Consider the following 12,579-nt stretch of genomic DNA (forward strand, 5'->3'; position numbering starts at 1 on the left):
CAGTAGATGTTTTACGGCGCTCGCAACTGCATAAGGCCATATGAGTGCAGAAGATTAGATGTGTTACAAGAGTAACAAACATAAAAAAGAAGGAGGGGGAGATAAGGATGATAGATCTACGTTTGAAAGGAAAGAAGAAGCAAACCACACCAGAGCACCCGTCAACCACCCACACTTTTACATTGTATATTTTGAGAAGAAAGAAAAATGACAAAAGGTTAAAGGTTTTATCTAACCTGATATGCATTATCTTTCTAGTAGGCATACACGTGCCATAGTCATAAGGTAACATTATCACCATTATGGTCCTCATTCCTATCATGATCTTAAATTCCTTATGAATGCATGTTGTACACTTATGTCAGTTGGATTTGAAATAAAGAAAAACATACCAACAAAAAAATCCCCAAACTCTAAACTAAATGGTAGGTTAAATGAATATGATCAGATCATCAACCACCCACTGGTGACATTTCTCCCCGACTTAGTATTAAGAAAAGGTAATGAAATATAGAATAAAAAGTTCTCTGTAACCTCCTGTCACTGCTCTTTCATTTTAAAAAAAAATATTTTTTTTGCCAATACGTACCTTGGTTAAAACATTCTAAATCTTGAGGTCCGAAGGGTGTACGTTATACTGAGGTTTTATTGTAAAAGGCATTTCTTATGTCTCAAGATGGAACTGGATCAAGGCCTGGGAAATCAAACCTTATAATAATTTCCACTATTTTCCAAGCATCATTTCAACCGTGGGAATGCTTCTACAGTTCAAGCCATGTTAAAAAGAAACTTTCCAAATGTTGCACTTATTTGAAGTGCAAAGGTTAGGAGGAAGGTGCAGAAGATGTGGACGAAGATGCCAAGTCTGGGTTGTACTTCAAAATCCATGGGTGTTTGAGAACTTGTTCTAGAGGCAGTCTGGCCTTCGGGTCGTGCCGCAACAGCTGTGAACACGAAGTACACACAATTAATTAAGCTCACTTTCAACTTCAAGACAACCAGGACAACCGATTATTTTTAGTCACTGCTAGAACATGAGCACTTAGTAATTATGAAATCTGTTTTCTAAAAAAGGGGGTAAGCTGCAGACAGACCGTTAACTTTTAAGGGGGCTCGCGGGTTGGGTCTTGGGCCTCGGGAACTGATCTTCACTCACTTTCAGCACTTTTTATACTGGGTTCTACATTGAGTGCTAACATTTTCAATGTTTGACCTTGTTTTTCTGAAAACACATGTTTTCACCACTTTTTGCTTGCATATATGCCGTTTTTTTCCTCCACCACTTTTTTATTTTTCAACACAGTGACATGAAATTTGGCATGTAGTTAGAAAAATAGTTTGTACTTGTAGTTGGGCGGCTTAGTTTTTTACATTTTGCTTTAGAACTTTTTTTAAAACATTTTTTTTTTCATTCATGCCAAATATATTTTTTAAAAGATCAAATGCAATATCCTCAACTTTGAGAACAATTTTGGTTACTTTCTAAGTATAGTATTAAAATTCAAAATAGCCAGGTGCAAGCACCTATTTATTTGTGACAATGTACAAGTTACAGAATTTTAAAGTTAAAAACTGTAGAAATGGTGGATAGACAACTGTCTATCCAAATTTCAAGATGGCCGCCATTTTCATGGCAATGGCTTAGGTAATCAAGTGTCAACAGTTGAACATGAATCTTTTGTCTCATACTTACTGCCTGTGACAAAAGCATCAGTTTGTCTTTATTTAAAAATGTTGTCCCATAAGTATCGAGCCCCTTAAACTCGATACTATAAATGGAAAAAGTTGCCAAACCCAAAAACTACTAAACAACATTACCGGTACTGTCCACTCTTTCAAGAACTGCTCGTCCTTATGTTTTTTCTTTCTAATGTCAGTTCAAAATATTATAATGCACAAAAGTACATTAGTCTAAAGAAAAGTAGACAGAATAAATGACAACAGTCAGCACTTGAATATATATGTATCTTTAGACAAATAGAAAAAAAAAGTGTTTCTTATGAAGTGACATACACATGATTTTACTGCTTTTTTGAACAACCATAGTTTAGTATGGAGTTTTACGATGCTCACAATTGCATACGGTCATATGAGCGCGTGAAACACAAGTTAGTTTTTTTATTTGCAGTTCACTGCACGGCTGGGTATGGGTCATTTGATCTTAAAACGTTAAAATATTTAAAATTTGGAGTAAATGTATAATTTCAATCTAAAACAATTTTCATAGAAAAAATTTAATAATTCATATTTTGTTCTACACTACAGCTTTCCATTAAGGCCAATGGCCTTCATAAAATCCAAAATTCTGTCGGGACCAACGATGGAAAAAATGTCTTGCAATTTTTTGCATTTAAAATATTTCCTTCGGATCTCTCCGAAGTCTAGACATTCAGTTAAAATGTGTCTAACGGTAAAATCTGAGTCGCATCCGACACAGAATGGCTTTTCATCTCCCTGAAGGAGGTATTTGTCTGTTAGGGCCATGTGTCCGATGCGTAATTGAGTAAAAAAACAACCAAAGTTATACATATTAACAATTACGCTCTGACAGTGGAACTGGTTTTTCTTGAACTATCTTCAAGACGCAAAAAGAAAAAAAATTATTTCGATTTACACAATGAGAATGGGCAACAGTTAGCCCACAGTACTTTTATCTATGTATAGCACATGCCGACTCCTGAACTGATATTTACTGAGGATCTGCAGAAAAAGTTAAGAGTAGGTGGTTCAAACGAGCTGCCAGCAGCTGGGTGTACCTTGATCTGGGCAATTTTGACTGATTTTAACCCGACCTCTCCCCACTGAAACTAATGCTAGTCTTATATTTTGTGGATGGTAAAATTCAATCAACCATAGTACTTTAGAAAAATGCCAAGCAATGAATTTGATCTCAATGCATTCAGAAAAATATGATAACGTGGAGAAGTATGGTTATCTGTCTGTCTTTCCACATCTGTTTTTCTACCATAGCTTCTTCAACCGCTCAGGAATTTATGCAGTTTAAACTCAGCAGTTTAATTCCAACAGCATAAAAAAAAACACAAGCTGCTGTTTGTCCAAGTGTGCATCATGTGTTATAATATGCATTTTAGCGCTTGAAAATCATGAAATGAAAACTTTGAAGTTAAAAATACATTGACCAGCTGTTTTTCCAAAACTTGCTCTTTGAAACTTAATTCAAGTTAAAGCTTATGCAATTGAAAATTCTATGTATTTGGTATGTTATTTTTCTCTACTACGCAAGATCTAGATTTGGAGGCTTTGGTAGAATTAATGGCGCTTCCCGTCACAAGATAGTCCGGGTTTTTCTTGCTTTTGAAAATGCATCGCCTTTACTCTTCTCAACTATGTCCCATTTGGTCCAAAGTTGCTGCTTAACAGTTAAGCTCCATGTCTGGAAGCCATTCCCAGACCTGCCACTCTATGAAACCTCAAAATCAGGATCTCAGGGAGAAAAAAAATCTGGATTTGGTGAAAAAAATCTGGATCAACAGCAAATCACCAAGGTGACTGCCAAAGCTGACTTAAAATTTTTCCAGTGGTGTCCATAAATTCCTTGGCCTATATGCCCTCTGCGTGTCTTTGTTTGCGTGTGTGTGTGTGTGTGTGAGCGTGTGTGTGTGAGTGCGTGCAAGTTATCATTATTTTTTGTAAATCCTGAAGCGTTGCATCAAGCACTCCTAGACCAAGTGTCTATACCCCCCCTACCAATAAGTCCCGGAATACATGAACTTAAGTTGACCCCGTCAACGGACGGTCCCCGACACGCAGAACTCACACGGCGATGTCATGTCACATGACGCGAATGCGCGATTGAAACAATTTTACTAACGGGTCCGACTAACTACACATTCACACAAAACACTCGGATTAGCGACAGTCGTTCCACTTCTAGGATAACAACGGCGGCCGACGACCAAATAATAATATACCAACAAATCTCTTATCCCTCATAATGCGTTTAGACTTAACCAATGACAACGGCCGTAAGTTAGTCTTGTCAGCGCAGTTACATGTTAGTTGTTAGAAAGACTGTCGCTCGTCCGAGTGTTTGATGAGAATGCGCAGTTACCAGACCTCGGACAAGGCTTGTTTTGAAAGTAACAGCGGAACAACGAATATTATCGATTATTAAATGTCCCAAATTGGAACAGTTACCAGGCTATCATTGGAGAATTCTGAGTGCGGGAAAAGATCACATACAACTTGGGGCGAGTCAACTACTAAATGCGGCATCGATATTTCGGGAAATAGTGCTCCGAGTTCCTATTGACAAAAAGTTCGACGGGTGCTTCCCACGATAAAGGAGAAGGCAGAGTAAGTTATTAGAAAAACCCGGCACAACAGCAGAGTGGGACAAAAAATCGGGATACACGCGATCGAAATCGGGAGGATTGAAATTTGGGGGGAAAAATCGGGATATCCCGAATAAATCGGGATGAGTGGCAGGTCTGCATTCCCCTACTTGCCACCTAGGTCTTCACTGGATTTGGTTACTAATAGTATAAGTATTAAAAAACAAAAAGCAAGAATCTCCTGCGCAAAAAATGGCTAGAGAAACAAAACAAATTTAAAGTTACCTTTGATATGAGGTCCCTAGCTCCATCTGATACATGGTCAGGAAATACAAGATCAACTTTGACTATACGACGGTAAGTTTCATTGTGCCCTTCAGCTTCAAATGGTGGGTTTCCCACAAGAAACTCATAGCAAAGAACTCCAAGACTCCAGAGATCAACACACTCGTTGTGATACTTTCCCTCCACCATTTCAGGAGGCAGGTAATCCAAAGTGCCACACATTGTTTGACGCCTGGAACAATAAAAAATACAAAAATTTTTTAATTGAGTAAATATGTGTAAGAATATAATTAATATAGTAACTCATTGGGGGATATGAGAGAGTGGCCACCTTGGACATGTTTTTAGGCTGCTGGTTCTTAAAACATAGCAGCTGTGACCACATTGGACAGGTTATCACTTCACACAGCTCCACTATCTAGAAAAAATGGGGGGAGAACGGATTGTACAGCTGGCCATCTTGGCAGATTCAACTGTTGTTGATTTCATGTTTCATTTTTCATAAACATCTAGGTTGATTTTATTTTTGCCCGGCAAGGCACATGGGAAAATCCACATCTCAGGAAGTCAGGAACGATGGCTTTAAAAAATCAGGAAGGCTGGCAAACCTGCAGCTTACATTCAACTTCTCACTATAGATTTTACTGGAAAGCTGAAGGGTGTCCCACCTAAAGAATCGTTCCTCTCATGTTGTTTTAACGGCAAAGTGGCACAGAGCCACTACAACGGGCTCTATGCATAGAGAATGTTAAAAGTTAGACACGTGACCCACTGGTGTAGACTGTCGGGGCCAAGTTGTTTTTCTTCCTAACATGGTGGGAGGGTGGATAGTGCTGGGTTGGATAATAGCAAATCATTTTTTAAAAACTGGAATTAGGGGTCTGGCAATCTCATTTTCATACAATGAATTGAAAGAAAAAATCAGAGCAATTCCGCTAAATTCATAATGATGGGCAGCCCTGCCACTGCTACGTCGAATCTAAAAGCATAAACAGATTATTTGGTAGACAAATACTTACCGTGAGGATGGCGCATGCACAGACCAGCCAAAGTCAGCAATCTTGACGTCCCCTTTCAGTCCTAGCAAAATGTTCTCTGGCTTAATGTCACGATGTATCACTTTCTTTGCATGGCAGTAGATGAGGGCATCTGCTAACTGTGCGATGTACTGCAAAGGAACATAAACACCCCAATACATTAAAGCATCTTCAAAAAATAAAAAGAAGAATCAAACATGCTATCTGACATTTCACTTTTCAGTCTTTCTACCACCAAAAAATTACTCGGCTGTTTTCATTCTGTAAACTGAGGACTACTCTATACTAAATGATATACACATATTAAAAATCTATTTAGCAAAGACATCAAAACACGGGCTTGGAGGAGAAAGGATACCCAAAAGTCATTCATTTTTACAGATGTCTAAACTTTGAATTTGAATGAACCATGAACCGGCCAGGAAGGAGTCTTTTGCTTGAATACCTCATCATTTCAACGATACCAGGCTCAAACCAGCCATGCCAAACAAAAAATTTTCAAGAGCATAAAACATCCATGAATAATCTAAAAAATCAATTGCCAAGTTCCGTTCTGTATAACATCTCTGAGCAAAAAAAAGGTGTTCACTGGATCTTCTGCCCCCGCTTGACAATTTGCTATTTTGTCAGCGAGCACATGGTGGTCCCAGGTGGGAGCGAAAAGGGCTGTACTAAAAGCATATAAGTAAAGAGAATAAATCAATCTAGTGTCTGCGTTTGTTGACATTTTTGTCCAAAAGTTACCACAAAAAATGGCAAAAGTTGCTAATAATTTTCAAGCTTTCAACTCTTTGTGACCAAGTATATAGCAATATACTGATAGACGTGAGGTAACTTAATGTAAAGAACCAGAGTTTCTTGTGCTCTGTTTTAAGCATCCAGAATATCATTTGTAGCCACACTGTAAAAATGTGAAAAATAAACGTTTTACAACAGTATGAAAACAAAATTAGAACAGCACATAAACAACCACAAAAATTAACAAATAAGGGGTGTATCCACGTATCCGAAGACTGGCCATTTTAACCCTAAACGTGTGAAATTCAAGAAAAAGTACAGGATATTACATGAAAATTATTGAATCACACACGGGCCTGCCAGTGTCAGTGTTCGGTTTTGGTGGAGACACCCTCTAACATAATACATTTATATATATAAAAACAGGCAGGAACAACATCAAATAAAGGCATGATGCAGGGGAAGGCTATGGTCAAATGACGTCATTTTTGAGTCTCAGATCAAAATTGGGCTGTTAACGGATTCGAGTACTTTGAAATGTCTACTTTCTCAAAATGAAAATCTTATGTCCCTATCAATAGCAGAACATGTTCAAAAACACTCACAAAGATGACACCCCCTTTCCTCTAAGTGAAAAAACCCCAGCAATTTTTTGCCCTAAAATTTCCTTTTTTAAATTAAATGGGCATAAAGCTTTCCACACGCTCAGAAATCAGTCATGTCATACATCATTTTGAAGATTGTGGTTTCTAATTTCGCAAAATGGCGATTAAAAAGCAGTTCGGACTTGATCATTGATGTAAATAAGTTACAAGTAATAAGTCTGTTTCCATTATTATTTAGGTCTAGCTGAGAATGTGTCGTCATGATATATGCAACTAGATTACTGCGCATGTGCAGTTTAAATCATGTTTAAGTAAGTTCAAATTCAAGTTAATCAACATTTTGTGAATGAGTTCCCCTTATAGTGCAAGAGCACTTGAACATGCCAGAACTGGTCAAATACCGAAGATTTCGGCCAAAGCCCACTCTCATGGCGTCGAAATGGGATCGTTCCCCCGCGTCATACGGCCGACAACGAGAGCTCGGTAAGAGCTTCTGAATTTCCGCATAAATCAGGAACTGCAATTCCTGAAAAAGTCAGAATTTTGCCCAACTGGCCGATCCTTGAGAAGCTGCTGCACATTTTTTTAAAAACAGTCTTGACAAGAGATATATGAAAAAGCTGTTTCATAAATTTTAATCCCCCGCGCATTTGATTTCACGGAGGCGGAAAAGTTCAGGACTTTTTTTTTTGGAAGCCAGTTTGCACAACTGTTCGATACAGCCGATATACGTTAACCTCTAGCCTTGATCAGGGCGACGGCGAAAAAACGCCCAACCCAACTCAGACAGAAAACACCATCTTTTCGCTTTACGGTGACAAACGTCTTGTGCGGGACGCCACGTATTCCGATTCATTCTCGCCGCCGCCAGCCAACTCTTCAGCTTTCACCCTCGGCAGTGCTGCGTTGGGCCGAAGCAACCAAGTAGTTTTTCGAAACAATATATATCGCCGAAGGTAGGCCTTTTCAATATAGGCAGTATACGAAAGTCTGACTCAGCGATCGTAACCCAACAGTAAATCCATCCCCACAAGCCATTGTCTCCACTCACTGACAAGCCAAAAAACCCTCCCACATGACACGCCCTAGTTTGAGCGAGCCTAGAAGTCTCCCACAAGTATCTGAATAGGGTAGTACCGTGAATACAGGAAAGTTACAGAAAACTTCCGTTCTAACTTATTCTAAGTATGTACTTTAGTATTCGGTTGTGAATACAAAAAGCATAACAGCGGGTTGAAGGGAGTTCTTGAATATCATGCACGAAAAATCTTGAAATGTGAGGAGATAAACATTGTACGTAAATGACCGAACAAGTTCTGTATTGTCATTGTAAACTTGGAGGGATCAAAGGTGGAAGAAAAGGACTAGAAAAAAACCCAACCAGCTGAGGACTTAGATCAACCTTCACTGAGCCTGAGAGACAACAGGGTCGACACTGATGAGCAACCGAATGCTGAAAGTGAGACACCAGCGTGGATGGAAAGTAAGTGGAAGGATAATATCACATTGAATTCTCCCCCCCCCCCCCTCTCTCTCTCCCTCTCTCCCCCCCCCTCTCTCTCTCCATCCCTTTCTCAATCTCTTTCTCTCTCTCTCACACACACACACACTCTCTCTCACACACACACTCTTTCTCTCTCTCTCTATTTCTTACTCTGTCTGTCTGTCTCTCTCCCTCTCTCTCTGTGTATGTGTGTGCGCGCGCGCTTATTATGTCTTTGGCCCAGAACCAGATATTCATTATTTCATTCAAGCTATTTGCAAGCGTATTTTATTTCATGTATGCATTTTTATACAGATAAAGAGAAAAGGAAAATTGATAGCACGGTTATCTTTGAGACGAGAACTGAAAACGAAAGCTCTCAATATTATCGCCAGGTCTCCTTATCTGAGAAACTCATTACTGGTCAATGTGCCCTTTACTGTCTAATTTTGTTCTACATCAAAACTGTGCTTGTGTTTATATTTATAGACAAACAGACAGACAGAAAGACAGACAGACAGACAGACAGACAGAGATTTTAGATTAATCCCTACAGTCAATTCATTGTTTTGTTTCAGCCTCCTAACCACCTCCTTCAATGACATTAGCTGATGCTGATGCTAGCGTCTAATCAACAAGATGAGAGTGCTGTTTCAGCACTACCCCAGTTTCAACAGTTATCAAGCTCAGAAAATGCTTTTTGAACACCTTTCCAAAATACTTTGATGCCCTAGCCTCAATTTCTCAAGATTACCACAGTCTACTGCAATGGCATCGACATTCTTGAGAACATCACACGACAGTTCGAACATTGATAGGCACTAGAGGTGTAGGTATAGGGAGGAACATATCGTGAGAGTGATAGTGAAGAGGAAACTTTAGATGAGGAGGAACTTGCTCCTGACCCATTTGCCAAAAATAAAATTTCACCAATGAAGAAAGATACAGAAGTAGGTGACAATGACGGACATGCGCTTTTTTTATTTTGCCTTTGAGAATCCACCATCAAATAAAGTGCCTGCAAAATTTACAAGGAAGTGCAAAAGCTATGGAGGCTGAAACAGTATTCGCAAAACCAGCGCAACACTGAGGTTTAGTATACAGAAGGATGCTGTGTGACGGTAATGCCAAATCTCATCAGATGCTCAATTTTTATGGCATTTATGACTTTGAAATGGTAAAAGATGACTATATAAATCGCATTAGCAAAAGTATGTTCAACGCTCTTCAGAGCTTCCAAAACACCAACAACGAAGACCTGAACAGAAAACCAACGAAGATTGAAAAACAGCAGTTACAAATACCTCACAAACCTGGACGTAACAATTACTTGTGTTCATTAGTTTTAATTTTGCTTTTGTTCATGAGCTGTTGATTTCTTATCGAGCACGAAACCTCTTTTGAACATGGACCGTGTTAGATTTTGGACACAATCTTCTGTCAGTGAGGAAAAGAGGCCAAAAACAGCCATGGTTTTCGGTGGTCTGGGGGGGAATAAACAGAACCGCCCTCGTGAGAATCACCGGATGGCTTGGTTTAGTGGACTACATCATATCGCGTTAGTGCTGGAACGTCATGTCTTGCCCTTATTTCCGTCATGTCATTCAAGTAGTCATCCCCATGCTAAACAAGGCATTTTCACATAGGGCCAATACCATTAGAGCATTCTTAAACAACCAAATCAGTTAACATTCGAGTGGTTACCAGCAAACAGGCCCGATATGAATCCTACAGGTTTGTGAAGTCCCTTGAAACAGCGGCTGAAGAAAAACCACTTTACCCCCCCCCCCCCCCCCCCCAAATTCAGACCCTTTGCAACTCTCTGTGACATTCAAAACGAAATGACAGATAAACATAAGCAAATTAAAAATGAACACAATTAGTGTTGATTCCAAGTTTTGTGTAGTATTTGTGATTGCTTTGTTTTCCGTTAAGTTTGAAACTATCGTGACAAAATAACGTAATAAATAAATACAGTGTAACTCGGATTCAACGAGGTCGCCGCGCCTGACCTAAAATCTCGTTGAATCTGAGTGTTCGTTGCAGCAAATTGGAGGCACTGAGCAAGTAATGTATAAAGAGAAGTCACAAGTAGTGCCTGAAATGCCTGCATATTATGAACTGTGTTTTTAAAAAAAAGACCGATTCGTTCAAATGCGCACGCCTGAGTCATATCTCGATTGTTTACCAAAAAGTTGTATTGCTGTTCAGAGCCTAGCATACTACAACTTTTGATTCCATAGACCAGCGCACTATTCATTATGTAGATCTACGTCAAGACTAGCTTATCATTGCAATAGCGATCAGTTGCTGGGGGGGAAAAAAGACTGTGACTCTGACGCGTTTGTATCTGCGACGTTCAACGCCCAGACCGCTAGTGCCCCCCCCTCTCTTCGACACGCACACACAACACACAGCCACACGTGTGCAGACCGCCCATGTGACCCCGACACACGCCAGAGTAGACACATGCGCGTGCCAACAACGCATGTGTTGGTATGAAAAAAGGCCGCTGATTGGTTGCATGCCATCGGCTAAGTGAATAATGGTTCACGATGCAGGTGCAATGGATGGTTTCCGGGAATAGATAGTTCGTTCTGGGAGAAAAATGAGCGAAGCCACGTCTGCTGGGACTGTTCACCCTGGATGCGACCTCGTTGAATCCGAGCTCGCAGGTTTAAGTGCTCGTTGAATCCGGGTTATTTTTATTGATTTTAAAGAAGAAAAAAAAAACGGGGAATCTATCTCATCTTGTTGAATCCAAGTTCTCGTTGAATCCGAGCTTCACTGTATTGTTTATTGCAAAGACAAAATTTTCCATTCACTGGGCATGCAATATATCGCCATTCGATCAATACCGATACTCTTCAATAAATGCGCAAAGACAATTCTACGTTCCTTTGATCGCACAATTTTGCCAAGCCTGATTTTTATATGGTCAGTTTTGAGTGATCATATCTCGGGTGTCTCTTAAAATAGATTAAATATTAATGTGTCAGATGATGAAAAATTTATTTAGTTTTAAATTGGTATGCTGCATGAGTGGGTAATGCAAGGCTTTAACACGATGACTAGGTGATTACATTTTCAAATTTCTTTTGGACGCAACTTACAGTAAGTTTTGCAAGTCAAAACTTTAAGGGCTTTTTTCTCAAAATGGGCTCTTTCAAGGGGGGTGGGAACGCAAAAAATCTATTGTTCGAAAAGTTGTTAAGATATCTTCATAATTTTTTGGTATACTGATAGATGAAACATTATTTTAGTGTAATAAGTAGTGACGTTTAAAAAAATCTTGAATAAATGATTTTATTATAAATTCAATCCGTTGTTTTGATCTTAGATTTCTGTGGTCAAAATATTTCCTTAGTTTGGACCTCGATTCTGAAAAAAAGTTTTACTTCCTTCATCAAAATATCAAGTTCATCCACTAAAACAGCCACAGAAGGCTACAAAAACCACTTGTTCAGACCTGCCACTCTATGAAACCTCAAAATCAGGATATCAGGGAGAAAAAATCGGGATCAACAGCAAATCACCAAGGTGACTGCCAAAACTGACTTAATATTTTTCCAGGGGTGTCCATAAATTACTTGGCCTATATGCACTCTGAGTGTCTTTGTTTGTTTGCGTGCGCGCACACGTGTTTGTGTGTGTGCGTCAGAGAGTTTACAGTAATACTAGAGAGACGGCACTTCGCCCTGATGTGCGTATCTGGGTCACCAGCTGATCGTGGAGAAACGCGCGGTAAACAAAACAAACTGCGTCCATTGTCCAAGGCATTTTCGTTGATCGCAGACAAGCATGGCCCCGGTTAGCACGAAATGTCAATGGTGTTCTGCTTTACACTGCATCTATTAGAATCAACATCTGAGTTTCTTTCAATTTCCAAAAGACGACGAATATATTTTGATGAATAGAAAAATATAGATCAAAATAATGACAATGTGATTGTGGTCCTACCAGACTGACACTCCATACACAAACTCAACAAACTTCAACTTTGTTATATCAGCTATACATTGGTTGTTTTTTTCCTTGTCTATATGCCCTAATTAAGCTTGCATTCTACTAGTGAAAGATATTATGTTACCTGGGTCTGCGAAAAGATGTCTAAATACAAAGCGCCATCGATCGGT

General features: G+C 39.4%; 1 protein-coding gene across 1 annotated transcript in view; it reads right to left on the bottom strand.

Moving 5' to 3' along the window:
- Positions 1 to 569: 569 nt before the first annotated feature.
- Positions 570 to 12,579, bottom strand: part of LOC101853470 (aurora kinase C) — a 32,969-nt gene continuing 20,959 nt past the window's right edge. Inside the window, exons 6-8 of the mRNA XM_005101902.3 lie at positions 5,600 to 5,748; positions 4,581 to 4,812; positions 570 to 944 (exon numbers count right to left, since the gene is read on the bottom strand). Coding sequence (XP_005101959.1) covers positions 825 to 944; positions 4,581 to 4,812; positions 5,600 to 5,748 — 501 coding nt within the window. The 3' untranslated portion in view covers positions 570 to 824. The remainder of the gene's footprint in view (positions 945 to 4,580; positions 4,813 to 5,599; positions 5,749 to 12,579) is intronic.

The sequence above is a fragment of the Aplysia californica genome, unplaced genomic scaffold (assembly GCF_000002075.1).
Source record: "Aplysia californica isolate F4 #8 unplaced genomic scaffold, AplCal3.0 scaffold00303, whole genome shotgun sequence".
NCBI lineage: Eukaryota > Metazoa > Mollusca > Gastropoda > Aplysiida > Aplysiidae > Aplysia > Aplysia californica.